This window comes from Taudactylus pleione, unplaced genomic scaffold, assembly GCF_031769625.1.
Source record: "Taudactylus pleione unplaced genomic scaffold, aTauple2 ptg001408l, whole genome shotgun sequence".
Lineage (NCBI taxonomy): Eukaryota > Metazoa > Chordata > Amphibia > Anura > Myobatrachidae > Taudactylus > Taudactylus pleione.
In genome coordinates this window covers 1,552,916-1,573,162 of record NW_028285808.1, presented here as the reverse complement: position 1 = coordinate 1,573,162, position 20,247 = coordinate 1,552,916, and the positions used below count along the sequence as shown (strand labels likewise).

At 43.5% G+C, this 20,247-nt stretch overlaps 1 protein-coding gene across 3 annotated transcripts in view; it reads right to left on the bottom strand.

The window, feature by feature from the left end:
* Positions 1-261: 261 nt before the first annotated feature.
* Positions 262-20,247, bottom strand: part of CRMP1 (collapsin response mediator protein 1) — a 104,091-nt gene continuing 84,105 nt past the window's right edge. For all 3 annotated transcript variants that reach the window (XM_088463588.1, XM_088463590.1, XM_088463589.1), the window contains exons 9-14: positions 18,943-19,099; positions 13,693-13,834; positions 10,420-10,590; positions 9,976-10,155; positions 5,386-5,566; positions 262-1,188 (exon numbers count right to left, since the gene is read on the bottom strand). In XM_088463588.1, the coding sequence (XP_088319714.1) occupies positions 1,097-1,188; positions 5,386-5,566; positions 9,976-10,155; positions 10,420-10,590; positions 13,693-13,834; positions 18,943-19,099 (923 nt within the window). In that variant the 3' untranslated portion in view covers positions 262-1,096. The remainder of the gene's footprint in view (positions 1,189-5,385; positions 5,567-9,975; positions 10,156-10,419; positions 10,591-13,692; positions 13,835-18,942; positions 19,100-20,247) is intronic.

The following is a 20,247-nucleotide window of genomic DNA, read 5'->3' as shown; positions in this document are numbered from 1 at the left end:
GGATTCTATACATTTCTAGTGTCAAACTAAATGATAAATACAGCAATGTTTTTTTTCTATTTTTTTTTTTCTTTTTTCAGTCGAACTGTTTTTATTACCTACAGCAGAGGTATTAATTAAGTCACCTGTGATCAAGCAAGGATATCCTTGCTTGAGCACAGGTAAATCAGTCAATTTAATTTAAACTAAAACTTAATTTAAAATCAAATTTAAAATAAAAGGTCAAAAAAATAAATCCATTTGCAATTTAATAATGTTCATATTATTTATTTAATACGCTTCGAATTCTGAAATAGAATTACATATAGAATGTTATACGCAACCCTAAGTAAAAATGCAATGTGAATTACAAACGGAAAAAAAAAAAACTTTGTACAAAACTGTAAAAATTAGACCGCTAACCTAGGCTTACAGTATCAAAAAACCCCATGCAAAACGGCTCATCTCGTTGCATGGCTCAAAGAAAGCTGTATGTGTGAGTATTCTCATCTCAGAATCCCGAAAGGTGAAAACAGACAAGACTGTACAATTAGCCAAGATTTTCAGACTTTTTACACGAATGATATCTTCAGCTGTGGTATAGTAACAATAAGAAGATTAAAAATAAAATAAACATAATACCTTTCATAATCTACTGCATACAGAAAATTGTTCACATTTGTTTAGTTATCGTGGCAAATTTGTTTATGGCATTGTGTCTAGTTGACTGCTGGCATGTATTAAACCTCTATTACAGGCTACATCTTATAAATAAATAAATAACAAAAAAGAAAACAAAAAAATAAACCATGCACTAACGACCTAACATACAGCTAAATGTTGCAAAAGAACAATACTTTAGCTACAAGACAAAGGTGACGTCTCTAGTCTAAAACGGCAATGTGTGATCCATGCTTTAACGTGACCGATGGACAAGTGTGAGGTAAGTAGATCCAAGCACTTCACACTACGACCAGCTTTTCCTATACAAAACAAACCAATTTTTTTTTTCTGCGGTAGCAAAAAAATTGTGGGCTCAATAACACGGACACAAACTGGAATTTATTTTCCTTTCCACGGTGATTGTTTTTTTCTCAGTACTCGTCATTGAGCTTCATCAACCAAGGCTTGTGATGTTTGAACGACCTCCAGGGGGCGCAACAATGCGGTGCCCTGTGCGGCGGGGGTTGCTGTCATCTTTCTGTGCACCTGCAAGGTAGTGAAGCGATAACATATTAGTATAAATTAAATCTGTGCCTTTGTTAGGCACTATGGGGCTAATACAGAGGTGTAAGCACTGCACGGCCATTGTCAGATGTAGTAGAGTGATTCTTCATCGCTACTGCGCACACGATTCGTAAGTTGAACCGCGCATGCATCCCGATTGTGTCCGTACAGAGTCGCAGTTGCGATTTCAGACGCACGCACATGATTGTATTGAAAAGCTGTGGGTGTTTTTGGGCACTGACGGGAAGATGTCTTAGCGCGTGCTGGGAGATGGTCCGTCTTATGGGCGTGTTGTGGGAGCCTCGCGGCATGTCGGTTAAAGTGGTTGTGTACACAGACGCTCAGCCGCCCACATAGGAGCCCATACTCAGATGGAGGACATGTATCTGTCATAGAGCTGGTGCAAGCTTTAATGGTGCGACCGATGGTTCATCTGAAGAAGCACCAATCAGTATTACTGCGTGTATGGACACTGAAAGTGAGCGTCTTAATCTCTGCACAATTGGACACATGGTAACCGCCAATAGGTGCAGCTGCGGGCGCTCCCAAATCAGGCCCTATGCGTTACATATAGCAGGTGCATTTGTGTAAAATGTTGAAATGGTTGGATTTGTGATCGGAATTAGTGAAAATTATCTTTCACTATCTATTCTACATCAGCTTTTGTAATAGATGTGTTAAACATGGCTGAGCTACAAACATAAATCTGTCATGATATTTTCCCGTCCACCATCTCTAATAATGATATAAGTGTCCTGTCTGCTCTCTGTAAGGTGAGCAGCGCTGCTTTGTACATACAGTATGTGCATGGTCAAGACAAAGTGGAGGATTATCAGTACCATTAGCCTGGGATCAGAGCCGTATCTAGACTTTTTGGTGCCCTGTGCCAGAAAGAGTATTGGCGCCCCCCTCATTTTTCAAAGGGACATAATGCACCCAAAAAAGGGACATGGCTTCATGGGGAAGGGCCAGGGAAGAGATAGGAGAGGCCAGGAGATGCTGGGTATGAAATAAGAGGAAGCTACAAGCAAGAATGATAATAAACAGAAATGTGACAGGTCCACAGAGCGCCCCATGACCTGTGGTGCCCTGTGCCACCGGCCGCACTACCCAAGCTACGGCCCTGCCTGGGGTCACCACCAAGGGCCCAAAATCCACATACTGTACTGTACTTTTTCATGTTTAATTAGGTACCAAAATTGATATTTTGAGTTCCATTTTCTAGAACACAATTCTGCAGTAAACAGCAAAAGGATTTATCACAATTAGAGAATAACAACATTTTTAAAACTGGTCTGAGGCATGTTCCTTGCATTATATTAGCTGCAAAATGTACATTTTGCCAGCAGAAATTGGCCTTCAATGTTCCCAGTCCTATCCCAACCACATCACATTTAACTGATTTTCTAGTCTGCAAATAGAGCAGGGATGACAAAGGCCAATGAAATTAAAAAACTGGGCGCTTCAGTGTTAATCTGTTGTGGGGTACAAACTGCAGCTCACCAAATGGGGGTGGCAAACCCCTATCAAATGCAAGAACAAAGAAAACAAATATTGGGAGCGCTGTGGTACCAGTATGAATGTTTTTAATGCCTAAAATACAAAATATAAAATATCAGTGTAAGCACAGAAATAAAAAACAAATCCTATAGGTACAATATAATAATAGTAAATGTCTGACCTAATGGACCTAGGTGAACATGAGTAGCTGATAGCACTGGAATAACTAAATAAGTAATCAACAATGTGGCCACATAAAAATAACCATACAAAATAAATATTAAATAAAATATAAAAATTTAAAAATATATATGATAAATAGTCCACAGAGAAACGATGAGGATCGAGACTATAGCTCCTTTAGTACAACAGCAAAAGTCACGTAATAAACCAGCTGTTTCCTCTGAGGGAACAGCTTTACCTCTGTGGAAACAGCTTTACCTCTGTGGAAACAGCTTTACCTCTGTGGAAACAGCTTTACCTCTGAGGAAACAGCTTTACCTCTGAGGAAACAGCTTTACCTCTGAGGAAACAGCTTTACCTCTGAGGAAACAGCTTTACCTCTGAGGAAACAGCTTTACCTCTGAGGAAACAGCTTTACCTCTGAGGAAACAGCTTTACCTCTGAGGAAACAGCTTTACCTCTGAGGAAACAGCTTTACCTCTGAGGGAACAGCTTTACCTCTGAGGGAACAGCTTTACCTCTGAGGGAACAGCCTCTCCACTTTCAGTGCTGGTTTAGCACAATCACGGCAGGATTGTTTTGCATTTTTCTCACGAGAGACTTCTGAGACATTGACACACTTGGAGATCACAGGTACACAAGGTACACATCCACCAATGTGGATTATTAATTGTGTTACCTACTAATTGTTCCCCGCTTGCAGGATATTTACTAGGCATTCATCTGTCGTACTAAAAATGTATTCTAATTAAGTTACAAGTAATACAATCTGTATCCATCCCTGCAATGCTGGATCATTACTCCAATTGGATTTTACCTGTGCTCTGTATTACTTGACTTTTGCTGTTGTACTAAAGGAGCTATATTCTCGATCCTCATCGTTTCTCTGTGGACTATTCATCATATATATTTTTAAATTTTTATTTTTTATTTAATATTTATTTTGTATGGTTATTTTTATGTGGCCACATTGTTGCTTACTTATTTAGTTATTCCAGTGCTATCAGCTACTCATGTTCACCTAGGTCCATTAGGTCAGACATTTACTATTATTATATTGTACCTATAGGATTTGTTTTTTATTTCTGTGCTCACATTGATATTTAATATTTTGTATTTTAGACCTTAAATACATTCATACTGGTACCACAGCGCTCCCAATATTTGTTTTCTTTGTTCTTGCATTTGATAGGGGTTTGCCACCCCCATTTAGTGAGCTGCAGGTTGTACTCCACAACAGATTAACACTGAAGCGCCCAGTTTTTTCATTTCATTGGCCTTTGTCATCCCTGCTCTATTTGCAGACTAGAAAATCAGTTAAATGCAAGTTTAATAATAACTTATGGATGGTGAAGCAATTGTAGACGGTATTCCCGGGAACTGTGCCTGTCTGCGAGATGGCCTGTTTGATATGTGTGACATTTGGCCACAGCTTGGCTCGTCTCCACTCATAATTTCACCACTCATTTTAATTATGGTATGGTCTAGAAAACTGAAAATACAAAAATAGAGCCTGACACTCGTTCCGACCACCAAGCACCGTTCAATTTGGCCATACATCTCGGTATCCCCATTACATAACCTACGGATGCACAGGGAGATAGCATTTATTATGGGTATAATGGACAATCTAATTTAATTATTATTGGATAATTATTGACCATTCCTTTACAGCCATGGGTCCCACAGGACTGCCACAAACCCCATTAATATAATCCACCATTGTCAAGACAATTTTTTTTTTGCATTTATTAATAAATTAATATTAGGTCCATTTTAGAAGATAACTAATCAAGAATTATCTTTCAGAATCACCTGTTGCAAGTGTCTGATTATCCTAGTATCTGCCATGTCCTCAATACAGACGCATGGGTAAATACTGGAGGCGCTGGCTGATGTCAGCTACATGATACTTTCTGTCCTTTCTGATTTTAACTCGCTTTTAGCATGGAGTTCCCAATCTCGATGTAATGTGAGCTCAAAGTACATCAAGTGTGGTTTAGAATTACTTTCTGATTAATCATACACATTTGTTTATCTTCTCTGCCATAGGATTATATTGTAAGATAAATAAAAATTGTATTTAAAAGAAAAGCATTTATATCACCCATCAATGAGTTAGTCTTAGCTCTTTAATGCTTCAAATTGGATGATAAAAGATAATTGATTGAATCCTACAAACATCTCAAGTTTCTTAAATGCATTTGTGATTTTGTTTTCCAATATGCTTTGTTATATTGGAGTTACTTGTATTCTAGCCACATTTCAGTTGTGTTTTAGCCATATTTGACCTTATAACTGATGATAATGGAAAAGTCACATGATTTCCTACCTGGTTCAGGTGGTGATAAACCTATAAAGCAACCAACAGTAATACATTGTTGAGAGGTAATAAAAAAAAACATCCAGACCATGCTGTAACTCCCAGATGTAGCAGTCATGGTTAACGGGCAAGAATATTTTCCCAGATAGTTCCAGAGTACAACTATGATTTACCTGATAAACTGAAGTTTGACTGGTGAAGGTTCCTGATGGGTAGAGGCTGTGGCTTGGAGGGTGAGCATTTAGCAGAGGGGGCTGGGGTTACATACTTTGGAGTGGCTGGGATTTCATACACTGGTCCATCATACACTGGTCCGTCGTACATTCCACGGGACACTGCTTGCAATCCGCTCACCTAGAAAATATTAATCTTATTAATACATAAAATTTTAGGGGGAAGTAAATTCTGCAATGTATCGACCCGAATCAGAACCATCATTTATTAAGTCTTTATATTTACTACTCGAAGTGGTCGGTCTGAGTCCTGTACACTTCCATTGAAGTCAACATTCTAATGATACAGTATACAGGGAAATACTGGTGTATCATACTTGGACAGACATTTGTCCCATTTTAAACTAGCTGGGTTAGGGGACTGTGGCCCTGTTTCAAAGTTGGGAATAGAGAAATATAGAGCAAGTAACTGTGCATCTTGGTAAGACCATGCTTCAATGCAGGTGGGGCAGATGTAAAATGTGCAGAGAGACTGAGATTTGGGAGGGTCGTGTCCAAACTGACATCTAACTTGCAGCTTGAAAATAAAGCTGTCCAGCATTTGTGGGCTACATGCAAAAGTAACCAGTATTTAGCCCACATGCAAAAAAATATATATGTATTTGCACCTCTTGCATTGCAACATGGTTTGTCCATGTACACAGTTATGTGCTATTCCTTACTTTATTCCCAACTCTGAATCAGGACCAGTGACCGCAGGGTGAGACGATGGTGCCCACAGGGTTAGACAATATCAGCTGGGTTATGGTACTGTGGTACTCATTCACAGGCGGTCGCAAGAAGCAATCGCTCTCCCTGAATGAGGGAGGCCGCTTCCTTTTTTTTAGTGGTGCCTCCTGGTCGCTAGCTAAGCTGTGGGTTACCACCCACAGCTTAGCGACCGACCAGGTTGATGGACGCGAAGGTGAACACCATCGCGACCATTGGGGCTTGCAACGAGACCCTAAGGTTGGGTCTCGGCAACCGCAAGCCCCAGGGAGCTTCCTGCTCTGATCCTTAAGGAACGCCTCCATTTGTGAAACCACCCCCCTGCCCCGCCTACGAAACGGGGTGAGCTGTTTCTCTCTCGCTCCAGGGCTTGCGCACGTGCAGTGCGGCCGCTGCGAGTGCGTAGGGCTAACCATCGACCCGGTTGCGAGCGCATCGGCGCTTGCAACCGGGTCTGAGTGAGACCCTGTGTCTGCAGGCTGAGCGTACAGAGGGCCTAATTCAGACCCGCTCGCGAGCACTGAGCGCTCGCAAGCGGGTCGATGTTAGCCCAGTGCGCATGCGCACAACAGAGGCGGGTCCGTCGTGCGCAAGCGCAAGACCCGGATAACGACGGGCAAGCCGTCGCTATGGGTCTCGCTAAAAAGGGGGCGTGCTGTCGATGGTGAGTGACAGCACGCCCCCTTTGGTGGGCGTGCCGGGGGCGAGGCTAACCAGACGGAGGCGTTCCCATGGGAACGCCTACCGCCTGGGGCCGGCCCCACTGACATCACAAGTGATTGAGCCGAAAGCACTCCAGGGCTTGTGGCAACGAGACCCTACCGGAAGGGTCTCGTCGCAAGCCAGATGGTCACGATTGTCTTGACCATCGCGACCATCTTTTTGGCCGCTCGCTATAGCTGTGGGTGGTTACCCACAGCTATGCGAGCGGCCAGGAGGCCGCTCTAAAAAAAGAGAAGGACGGCCCTGATTCAGAGCGAGCGCTCTGTCAGAGCTTCCGGCTCTGAATCAGCGTCAGTGTCCGCAGGGTTAGTTACCGCTGGCTGGGTTAGGAGACAGTGCCGGTCATGGACATTGGCTCTGGGATCAGCTATGCTGGGAGGCCGGGCAGAGCAGCACAGTCTTCACAGATGTGGTATGCCAACTGCTTCTTATTTGCTGGGAAAGAGCTTTCTTACAAGCTATATCACATCATGCAAATTTTAATACATTCATGCGATATTTTCAAATATTGCAATGCGAATTCAAGCAAATTTATTGCATCACAAATGCAGGTGATATGCGGATTGTGATAAATATGCCTCTTAGTAACAATCAGATGCAAACCGCCTCACGTGACTGCACTGATTAATTTGATATGCAACACTTGTATATCTGTGTGCATCTGAGTCTGTATACGAAGGACAGCGGAACTCGATGTGAAATAAAAGTTGCGGTCGCTGTATTGTAGCACTTCCTATACAGATTCAGAGGCAGCCGCACACACATAAAAAAGTGCTGCATATCAAATGAATAAGTGCAGTCTCGTGAAGTTGTTTATTTTATCCGACTGTGACTAAGACACATTTTCGTGTGACAAAGACACTCGGCACATGCCACACGGTACCTGGCGCACCGTAAAGGGCTGTTTGGTGATCTCTCATCATCCACAGATGTTCCCCACTTCTCTGCCAGCTTCCACTATCTCCCACCATCCTTAGATGCTTCCCACTTCTCAGCCGCAGACATTGGGAACCAGAACCGTAACTAGATTTTTTAGTGCCCTTTGCCAGAGAGAGCATTGGCCCCCCACCTCCATAAAATAGTGCACCTGAAAAAGGGGCCATGGCCTCATGGGCAAGGATCAGGGAAGAGCTAGAGGAGGCCAGGAGATGCTGGGGATAAAAGAAGAGGAAGCTACAAGTGAGAATGATAATAAACAGGAAAACTGACAGTCCCAAACAGCGCCCCCTGCCCTGCGGTGCCTTGTGCCATGGCACTGGTCACACCACCCCAGTTACGTCCCTGTTGGGAACCACAAGTTCAGCCCTATGAAGCACTACTGATAACCCAACCATCTGAGCTCTCTTCTCAGTTACTGACCGTATGTTGCAGACTGCTCAAAAATGTTTCCTTAGAAAATTTCTTACAATTAATTTTTGGAGAAATTTGTGCAGGTGTTTATGGAGCTATGTAGTGTGGTAAGTAATGACTATGGACCTGTTTAGTGTGGTCAGCAATGACTATGGACCTATGTAGTGTGGTCAGCAATGACTATGGACCTATGTAGTGTGGTCAGCAATGACTATGGACCTATGTAGTGTGGTCAGCAATGACTATGGACCTATGTAGTGTGGTCAGCAATGACTATGGACCTAGGTAGTGTGGTCAGCAATGACTATGGACCTATGTAGTGTGGTCAGCAATGACTATGAACCTATATAGTGTGGTCAGCAATGACTATGGACTTATGTAGTGTGGTCAGCAATGAATATGGACCTATGTAGTGTGGTCAGCAATGACTATGAACCTATATAGTGTGGTCAGCAATGACTATGGACCTATGTAGTGTGGTCGGCAATGACTATGGACCTATGTAGTGTGGTCAGCAATGACAATGGACCTATGTAGTGTGGTCAGCAATGACTATGGACCTGTTCACCTGGTCTTCTGAGAACCTAAAATGTTCCAGATTGAAGATCTGTGCAATGTGCTGACCATGGATGTCTGTACAATGTGGCCCGCAAAGATGTTTGAGGACAAATATTACTAATGGATAATACACAGGTTGGAGGATTTCTAATTATGAGTGAATTACTGCAGCCACATGTATATAGCCTACAAAAAAAGAGGCCTACCCACCTACATATTCTGGTGAGTGTCCTGCAAGGATATGATCAAGAAACAAATTAGGTCCTGAATGAAAGCCACTCTTAAGAATACTTAAAAAAAAAAATATATATATATATATATATATATATATATATATATATATATAATACTTACATACCCCTGAGTCCTGATTGGCTTAAACGTACGCTGGATCCACAAGTAATGTGATTTTTTCCAAACAGTTTTTTTCCTGTTTTAAAATCGACTCCATTTTCTGGGTGCTCCCGGTATATCTTGTGTGTCTACCTCCAAGCTGACATTAAAATGAATGCCTTATTCTGTCTGATGTTTAACATAGGAATTACCATTTTGTTTGCCTTAGGGCCACTGCTGGTAGCTCACACACACAGTTTGTACACTTTCCTCCCTAACCCTCTCTTGTAAGGAGCCTGGTATACATATAGATAGCTCCTATCTCTTACACAAGGCAAATATTTGCTCCATTGCCAATGATGCATATTGCCATGCAAAGCCACATACAGCAGTGTAAACCTGGTGTAAACATTACCGAACAGCCTCATACGTTTCCAGCAGAGAGACAACAACTTTGGTGTGTGTTGTTATTGCCCTGTCTGAATGCAAGTGACACCTATTAAATATATAGGCAGAGCCGGATTAATAATGCGGTGGGTGGAGATGCAGCCCCAGGCCCACTATGAAAGTAGGCCAACCGCCCTCAAGATCAGCTGGTAGTAATAATAGGGGGGAAAAAATTCCTGTCACAGGCTGCAAGCTGCTGTGTGCTGTCTGTAGCACAGAACACAGTGGGATTAAAAGGAGGGGGACCTTAGACATTAATTAAAACTGAAGTGCTGCAAGCAGAGTGGGCACACAATAGGCCCTTCATAAGTTTCATCTCCAGGCCCATGTGGACCTTAAGCTGGCGCTGTATATAACTGTATATAGGAAGATAAAGTATAAAATGTGTGTTAATAAATATGATGAACAAACCTTGTTTCTCGTCTTGATACGCTGGTAAATATATTCTGGAAATGGTTTCCGAGGTATAAACCGCCCCATTCCTTGATTGACGTGAAAGTTACCGTCTTCAAACACAATCTTTCCTTGGCTGATTACCATCAGTGGAGCCCCGTGGAACTCCATCCCTTCAAATATGTTGTATTCCACTGCCTATCAATCACAAAGCCCATGTGTGGTTAGTGTGTAATAGTACAGACATCGTACAGTTGTTTGGGGGTCACTATATCAGGTGGAAATACTAACCCAATCCATCAAATGTTCACTTTGTTGATAGCGTTACCTAAATTTCAATAATTCCACCCATTGCCATAGCCACAGGGATATCAAAATATTACTATTCCTCTTTGCTATTCCATTGCGTATTATTATTACCAAGAGCCACTTTATATAAAATAACACAAGATATGAACTTACGGATTTGTGACTTTTGGCAGAAATTGTCTTCATCTTGTCAGGATCCCAAATAAGCACGTCGCCATCTGAGCCCACAGCAATTCGCCCTTTCCTGGGGTAGAGGTTAAAAATTTTGGCAGCATTTGTACTAGTCACCGCGACAAACTGGTTCTCATCCATCTTACCGGTAGCCTGTGAAAATATGGCATATATTGAAGCCCCAACATTATGTCTAATAAGAAATAATGAGCTGATGACATGGAGAAAGCATTTTATGTAACAAATATGTACATCATTGTTTTTATGGAAACTTTGTCAACATATCAAATTGTAAATTATAGTCCTACAAAAACATGAGTGGTGTAAATACCTGTATATATGTACCTCTGCCATCAATAGTTGAGAAAGATAAAAATATATCTCAGTATAGTGGCCATGTTAAGATGATGCTCAACCCAGCCAGAGAGTGACAAGCATGACGTACAGATGTGTCTAGGGAGACCAATCCCGGGATCAGGGTCGGGATTTGAGGCCAAAATTGCCGGGATTTGAATCCCGGGATTGGAGCCTCCAATGCCTGGATTCGCGGGATTAGGATTTGCACAGTAGTATTGTAGTTTTCGGGCCGGGCAGCACTGATGAGCACTAGCGCTCGGCTCAGCCTCAGACGCTGTCCGGCCCTGGTGCGCGGTCTGACATCAGCAAGTTCACACTGCACACAGCCGGTCAGAAAAAGGGGGCGGTAATTCAAATGAACCGTTCGCTCTTTGCGGTCTGTTCACGCCTCTATGTCTGAACGAGCGAACAAAACATGCGGTCGTTTTTTGATAAAAACGCCCCCTGGCCGCTTACATCATACGTCATGTCCGCTATTTATTAGATTAATCGAGTACATCGACCAGCGTATGAACTGCTTGCTATTTTTGTGGTTGGTTTTTCCTACCACAAATTTGCGAGCAGTTCTGACTATAAAATAACCCAGTGACGTGGTCAGTGACGCTGCTGTATTAATTATGCACACCCATAAAACGCCCGCTTTGACCTTTAAGCACGCCTGCATTCTGATCTCCACTCCCCGTTTTCAAGCACCTTCCCTGGTTACCACCCACATACGCCTCCTCCTGTCACTCATATTAGCAGGCATTCGCTATTTAGCGAACAAACGCACTGACTGGTTCGCGCATGCGTATTACGATCCGTACGCATGCGCAGTTGGGCAAACATCGCTCAGAACGAACGAGCGGCCGCTTACGAGCGGCTCTGAATCAGGCCCTCAGCCCGGAAAACTACAATACTACTGTGCAAATCTTAATCCCTGGGTGTTTTTAAAAAAAAAATTATTTTAATTCTGGGAGGGGGTTAAATTAAAATACATTTCAATCTCGGGATTTACATTTTTGGCTGGGATTGGCCTCCCTAGATGTGTCCTTACACATATTTGTAATGGCAATGCGACGCAACTAGGACGCTCCAGCAGACTGTGCTGCATAAGATGCATGTAACAGGATGTGACTAACAGGATGTAAAAAGAGAGAGGAGGTCTTTCCTACAAGATATGATATCTGTATCCATAATTACTATCATTATTTATTAACATTTAAACTCCAGTGCGCTTTACAATCAGGGACAAACACAGTGATGAAACAGACAGAGACAGAGAAGCGGTCAGAGGGCCCTGCTCACAGACACAATTACTAGAGAACACATGGATGACTCATCCAGGAATTTATCCAAATGACATTATTGGGGTCAGTTATGGAACTTAGGAGATCATTCAGACCCGCTCGCTAGATGCGTACGCTCGCTCCCAGCATATGCAAGTTCGGTTAAGTGACGGCATGGCAGGCAATTGCACGCCAAGGCATAAGCACGCCCACTATGTTTTGGCGTGCGATCGCTTTGTGTATGTAGATGCCCACCAGCCTGCCTTAAGACGCCCACTTGCGCACGTCATCTCCAGGAAGTGTATGCAACCATCGGTACATCAGGTACCATCAGAAGCGAACGCAGCACTTGTGGTTGACTATACCCTGCCGCAAACACTGCAAGCACTTCAGTGTGAAATACAACCAGGTGACGTGTACTATGACGCTCCGTGTTAATCATGCACGCCTCTGCAATGGCGTTAAGACGCTCAGGCACTCCTGCGTTCGCACCTCCACTCCCCCATTTCTAGTGGCCTGCCCCTGTTACCACCCACAAATGGCATCTCCTGAGCGTACACTTCCCGATCGCTCGGAATAGTTCGCGCACGTGCACTGCGATGCATACGCATGCGCGATTGCGAAATCGGCCAGCTACGAGCGATCGCTTCTTAGCGACCGGGTCTGAATCGAGCCCTTAGCTCTATATGAGGATCCCAAAAAATACGCCTTATACTTGAAAAGTGGTGACATCACTTGTGTCACGTGACTCTTTGTCAGTCTACTCCAGGATTTAAGGAGCAGTGCCAACAAGCAACCTGCTTTGTGTTAAATTTAAAATGTGCATATTACAGATGTGTCCATCTACATCTATATATCTGCATGCGAAATGCTACATTACAGTGTCTCTCTCCAAGGCTTAGTGAATTGACCCCATAATCTCTCTCCATGTTATCTCTTTTCAAGGGTTAGTACATCTACCCCTTAAAATGAGTCATATGACACAAGTGGGCAGGGCCTATTCTTAGTTACAGACAGACAGAACCAGGCAACTGCATTCGTTTTATTTTGTGACATACCTAGTGGGAGATTTATCAAACCTGAAGAGGAGAAGGGGAGGTGTTTCCCATAGCAACCAGAGTATAGCTATATTTTATATAGTATATTGTATAAAATGAGAGTCAGAATCTCATTGGCTGCTATGGGTTACACCATCTCCCCACTAATTTTTCAATTCTATAATTTTTTTAAATTCCTTTGTCTCCCCCCCCCCCCCCCAATTTTTTTTACAGTACTATATTGCGTTATATATATTGTTTAAAGATTTTAAAATAAATTTTATCAGTATACTATAAGGAGCATATTTACTAAAGTGTGGGTTTATAGAAGTGGAGATGTTGCCATTCTAGCTATTATCTTCCAGACGGTGCTAGACAAATAAGTAGAATCTGATTGGCTGCTGTGGGCAACATCTCCACATCTAAAAACCTGCACTTTAGTAAATATAACCCCTAGTCTCCTTGACTTGTGTACTCATTCCTTTATATGATAGTAGTTCTTCGGCCATATACATATAATGCACAATACGGGATACCTTACTTATATAATAGAAATTATCTGCGTATATGCACCTGCACTGTTAGTCTCTTACCACAGCTCTGTCCCACACAATTGTCATTCTTTCCTCGATCCCATTCACTCCTTCTGGAATCAGAGTGAAGTTATCTTTTCCTATGGCTTTCTGGGCGGTGCTGTATGAACAGTGCGCACTTCCGGTCACCTGAAGGTCTCCGCTGGGAGAAAAGTCACAGTTAGTCCAGTACATGAGCATTCATTCATTCATTCCGGGCTATTTGTGTGCACAAGATTAAGCAACAGTGGTGCCAGTAAGCCGTGAAGTGCACACACTGAGGGGGTCATTCAGACCCGGTCGTTAGCGCCGATGCGCTCGGACCGGGTCGATGGCCCCCCACAGAGCATGTGCACGACGGCGCCGGCGTGCGCATGCGCGAGACCCGCTACGACCGGATCGGGTCTCGATCCAAAGGGGGCGAGCTGTCAACAGCTCGCCCCGTTTGGAAGGCGGGCCGAGGGGTGGCAGCCCAAACGGAGGCGTTCCCATGTGAACGCCTACCGTTTGGGGGAGGCCCCACTGACATCACTAGTGATGTCAGTGGAGAGCTTCCGGCTCTGACAGAGCCAGAAGCTCTCCGGGGCTTACGACAAGTGAGACCCTACCCTAGGGTCTCGTCGTAAGCCCCGATGGTCGCGATGACCACAGACCATCACCCGAGCGGTCGTTAGAGCTGTGGGTGTTAACCCACAGCCTAACGACCGCAACAGAGGCGGGCGGTCAGGATGCAAGTGGCCGCCCAGTTTCTGAGCGACCGCTTGCATCCTCCGTCCGCCTCTGAATGAGGTCCTGAGATCCTGGCCAAAACATTTCCGTGAGTGAGAGACAGGAGAGGCACAGAAATGTTCAATTTGAAATATAAAATGCTCATTAAAGATAGAGGGGCTTATTCATCATTACTAAAAAAATCGATGGAGGTAATTAGGTTTAGAACTGGCATGGACTTCTAAGTAATTACCGGAGGAATTCATCATTCCTCCTCCCCATAACTATCTATTCCGAAAAGCTGTCCATTTTTGCGATGACAGCTTTTCAGAAAATAAATACTTTTCCCTGCCTGCTCTACCTTGCCGCAGCTGTAATCAGTGCTGCGCGTGCACCGTTACGTTCACAAAAGCGGCGCATACGAAGCGCTGATTACACCTGCGGTTATTCTGTGTCCATTCGCCCCCCCTACTCCTCCACCTCGCCACCTGAATAAGGTTGCCGCGGACCCCGACCTTCCCGGCCCCGGTCTGCAGCGGACAGTACGGCCAGGCAAAGGAGACGGGCTGAAGTTTTGTTTTTTTTTCTTAAACTTTACTTTGTTCTGCCGGGAGAACAAACCGAGCAACAGCCGGAGGAGGGACCAGGGAGCAACGGAAGGAGCCGTGGAGGACCTGCTCAAGCTGAAAGCAGGTAAGTATAACCCGCTATACGCCATCTGAGAATGGCGTATTGTAACACCATCAAATCCGAAAATAAATTTTCAGATTTTGAATAGCCTAATTTCTACATCCCCATTCTAAAGTACTAATGTATGGGGAGTGTGGAAATGAACGCAGACGGACTTAACCAGGAGATATCAGTGATATATCCTGTGTTAAGTGTGTGAATGAATACTAAAAAAACGTTAATTAAGGAAAATGTCCTTAAAAAACCCGTTATTTTAGTGTTGATAAATAGGCCCCATAAAATGTAAACTATTAATAACTGGATTAATTTATCTGCCATATTCTACCGCCTACATACAGCTGACATGTAATACAAATACAAACATAAAAAGTGGGCGCTCATATAATAATCCCCTCACTATAACACCTGCTATCAGGAACCTATAGATGCGGCTTCGTAAGGAGAGTCCCAGAGTACCGCACCCTTCTTACAACCAGACAGCGGAATTTCAAAGAAATAAGGGGTAGATGTACTAAGCTTTGCAGGGAGATAAAGTGGAGAGAGATAAAGTACCAACCAATCAGTTCCTAACTGTCAGTTTTCAAACAGAGCCTGTAAAGTGACAATTAGGAGCTGAATGCTTTGTACTTTGGGACTCACTTAACAGCACTCACTAAAGGGGGTTATACTGTATCATCCGTTCAGTATTAAACAAACACCGGTAATCTAAGATCTAAGATTACCGCTGTTTGTCACTGTATTGCTCTCACCAACTACAGATGGGGACCTGCAGCAACCCGAGAGTTACTCAGATGTCCAATGTTCACGCAGTCGATCCGATGCTGCGTCTTCGGACTCAGCAGAGGATCACAAAAGCTGGCAGGAGGCATCTAGTCACCCAAGATGCCTGCTGCGGCTTTTGGATATTTTAGCACAGTTGAATCAGGCCCTATATACATGCTCAGTATCGGCATACCGCATAGGGGCTGATTCTGAGTCGGATGGGTCGATTTGTGTGTACAGCACATGCACAGACGTAAGTTTACAAGTCCGTCCGAGTCAGATAGAATTTGGTTGTCTTTAAATTAAAAGGGGCGTTCCCGGGGCAGGAACTGGGCGGTGACAATGAGGTCACATGGAACCGCCCTGACTTGTGGGAGTGGGGTGGGAGTGTCGTGGGCGTGTATCTAATGCTCCATGTGATTCAGGTGTATGGGGGAGGGAAACTCTTGCCCCTAGTATGGGACTGGTGCAAGTGCCGATATCAATGATGACGTTTGTGGCGGCTGGCCTAAAATTAACGGACGGCACAGATTCCTGCTTACAGATGCACAAACCCCTGCATTAGCTGATTAGATTATCACTTTAGCATTTGGTACTGTAGTAAATAGGGCTTCCATGGCTTCCCACAACTACATACACTTTGCCTGCGTGCAAGTTGTTATATACGAGGGAGACTGAGCGGATCCTGTTTTACGGAGACACCCTACCTCACCAGCACGTCACTGCAGGATATCACAAGCACAGACAGCCCAGGCTGATGCTTTCAGGCCAGTCACAAGGGTTGACTGATGTTTTGCTGGTGAGTGGCAGGACATTACACTTTATTTGTGGAACATTTGAGCTCAAGGACATTAACTACCTTGTCACCATACGACAGTGCGGCATTTTTTCCACCTCTACAGTTTATTGTGTGAAACTGCCATTAATCCCCAGCCGGACGCATGTTAAGGATTATTGCAGAAAACACGTGCATATGCTTTCTTATACTGTTGAAAGTCGATTTATTTTGCCTGTGGAGCTTCACCTATTTACATCGATGCTTTATACATACCGAAGCAAGCACTATATAAAGGATTCCCCAGTAATTGGGATAATCTGTTTAATAAATAATCAGCATCAAACTTTAGCTGATTTAAACTATTGTGGTGATCCAGATAAACCCTTGTAATGCAAATATTTGACCTGTTTATTGTGTTGAATTCAGCATTAAATTTCCTTTCATTTGATATATGAATCATTGCACTGCGTGACGTGAAACAGTTTTTATAAGCATTTAAAGTTGAAAAACATTAAAATTTCAAAATGTGTCCGCAATTTTGGCCACCACTGTATATCTATATTGATGTGTGTTTTATTGGTCAATGATGTCTGCTTCATATTGAATTTATTACATTTTAGTAATAAACAGATTCAACTTATTTTTGACATAGCTGACAATATATTTTTTATTAATTACCACTAGTTTAGGTTTCAGGTGTTCCACAGCGCTGTTGTTTTTTCCTTTTCATTTTTTTTTGGCAAGCAATATCTTACAACTCATATGCTAATGCAGCAGGTATAAACGGGCGCCTCCTAACCACATTGCAGATACCAGTGCTGCGTCCTACGACGCATCGGATCTTTTGCGAGACCATCGGCGATCTGAGTAACCCCGAGGTAGCTCAGACTGCCCCTCGCAGTCAGGCCTCTGTACTCCCAAAAACCGGGAGCAACATGCCCTCGTTTTCCCTAATGGAGGCCAACCTCACACCCCCCCGCCCCCCATGCGGCTGCAGCCTGTCAATCAGGTTATAGCTTTGGGGTACTGAGAGAGATCTTGCAGTAGAAGATGCGCCAACATCGGAGTAGTACGCAAACCATCGGGTTTGCGTACTATTCTGAATCAAGCCTTATATCCCTAAAATCAGCTGTTATAATGGTACGCACAGTTCACTTAAAAGATCATCCAATATTGCATGCGTTGCATAATTCATAATTCAAAATACAAGTGGCAATACGCATAGGACTAAGTACAGGCCAAATGATAATACTAAAATCCAAGATAACTCCAGGGAACACATGTAACTAGACTACATGCTACAAATAGCCAAGTGTTGTTTGTAAATATAGGCTATATGACCGTAGTAAACATAGTAGACAGATTCTGACCGGAGACAGCTGCTCTATCATGTATTTAATTAGATGGGTATACTTTAAATAAAATTAGTTTATACTGCAGTGTGTAGCTAGCAAGTTGCGTTTGACTAGAGCGGGGCTCATGCTGCATTGGACGGAATTTGCGTGTCAATCACAAGCACAAAATGCTCCCCGGAAAAAGGCGCCTTTTGCTTAGCATGCAGAGATGGCCACGTGGTAAATTGCGTCCAGCTTGGCAAAGGTAGCACCTGCGCTGGTTTACTTCAGGAAGTGTGGCTTCACTGTGGTGCTAGCAAATGCTAAAACTATAGTACTCAAATCATACACAATATAGTACGACTAGACAGTGCTATTACTAATAAAGTTGCATTTACTATGTATAGAAATTAGGCCAATATGCCGAGACAAAATGAAAGAATTAAGTTCAAACCAATACACACATCTGTCGCTTTTATCTTTAAAAGGGGATATGGAAATCTGCTTTATTGCTGCAGTCACATGGCTATAGTATTAGCATAAGTGGGAGGGATCCAGACATATTCAGCCAATCAGAAACGGCAGCTGATCGTCATCACTATTAGTTCGCATTCGTACCAGGGTTCAAGCACCCCCTGTGATCCGCCTCCCAATAAGCACATATGCTCATTTCTTGTGGTCCGCATGGGGCGGATTTTGAGCGAATATGTTGAACATTGGCCGTGCTTTAACTCAAGGGATCATAAGTGAAAAATGCATCTCCATGGGCATCTTCATGCTAAGGGTACATAACAATTTATGCTGCACATTTGGAAAAAATACTGTCTGCTGAAGTAAAAGGCACAAATTGTGTTTCCCATCATCTCTGAGTCATTTCTCAAGAAAGCGTCATGTCTGCAGACTCCAACAAAATGGATTCAGAAATAAAGGCAACTGGTGTGGGAATCAGATACAGAAGGGATGGTGAATGTATAGTGCAGAATTCAGTCAGGCGCTTACCATGCTAACATAGTGTTCAGGTAATCAGGTGTGGTGCGGTCCGGACTGAGAGGCGGGGAAGTAATAAAAGCGGCAGCTTTTGCCCAATTCTTGCTCCAGTAATGAGTGCCATCTGTTCCTAAGCTTGCAGTAATAGGCTCGCCAAACACCAATGCACCTTAAATTCACAAGAGCTAATTAAAAATCCATGTCACAATTTAAAGTACACACGCATATTTATGCAGATGGCTCCATAAGAGTACAGGAAAAAAAGACAAACTGAAATACATACAGTAATATGGGCAGCACAGACGGTGTAATGGTTAGCATTACTGCCTCACGTTACTGAGGTTGTGTGTTTGATTCCCACTATGGTCCTAATTGCGTGGAGTTTGTATATGCTCCCTGTGCTTGTGTGGGTTTCCTCCGGTTTCCTCCCACACTCCAAAAATATACTGTTAGGCTCATCGGCTCCCAACAAAAATTAACCTTAGTGTGTATGTGTTAGGGGAACATAGATTGTAAGCTCCACTGGGGCAGGGACTGATGTGAATGGCCATATATTGTCTGTAAAGTGGAATATGTGTGCGCTATATAAATAATAAATAATATATAGCCCCGGAGACTTTGCGACTCAATGAGAAGAGGTTCTATTTCATAAACACTTGATATGTCATTTTGCAAATAGAAGACGAATGATTCTGGATATACAGTATGAGGTTCAATGTTCCACATCTGTATATTCAGAAAGCACAAGTGAATTAACTTTATTGCATATTCTGAATTGCTGAGGAGTATAATGTACTATATCACAGATATTTCTTACGCCTCCTAGTGGAAGACAGAGGAAGTGATTCACCTATGGCCTAATTCAGACCTGGACGGGTGTAGAACATCGGTTGCAAGTGCCCAATGTTTTACAGCTGCGCATGTTTCCGAAAGGCAATGCGCATGCTCCCCGATGATTGCTGCCGGCAGAGGCAGATTGGAATCGCATGTAGATCCACCATTCCTGGAGGGGGGTGGCTGGCGCCGGAGGGCGCGTCAGGGGCGTGTTGGTGTCAGGGACTGCATCGGAACGTGTAGTTCCACTGACACCAGCGGCCAAATTCCATCTGGCTTTCTGAGAAACAATAGGGATGCTCAGAAGTCCGATGGTGTGACCGATGTCCGACTGATGGTGGAGCTTTTTAAATTTTTATGTACCGTGGCGGGTTAGAGCAGCAGCCCGTGGGCGTCTCAATAGACAATCCGCGTGCGGCTGCGACAAAGTCTGCTATAGCTTCCACCTCTCAATCACCCCCATAGGTGTGTCAGCTAGGATGA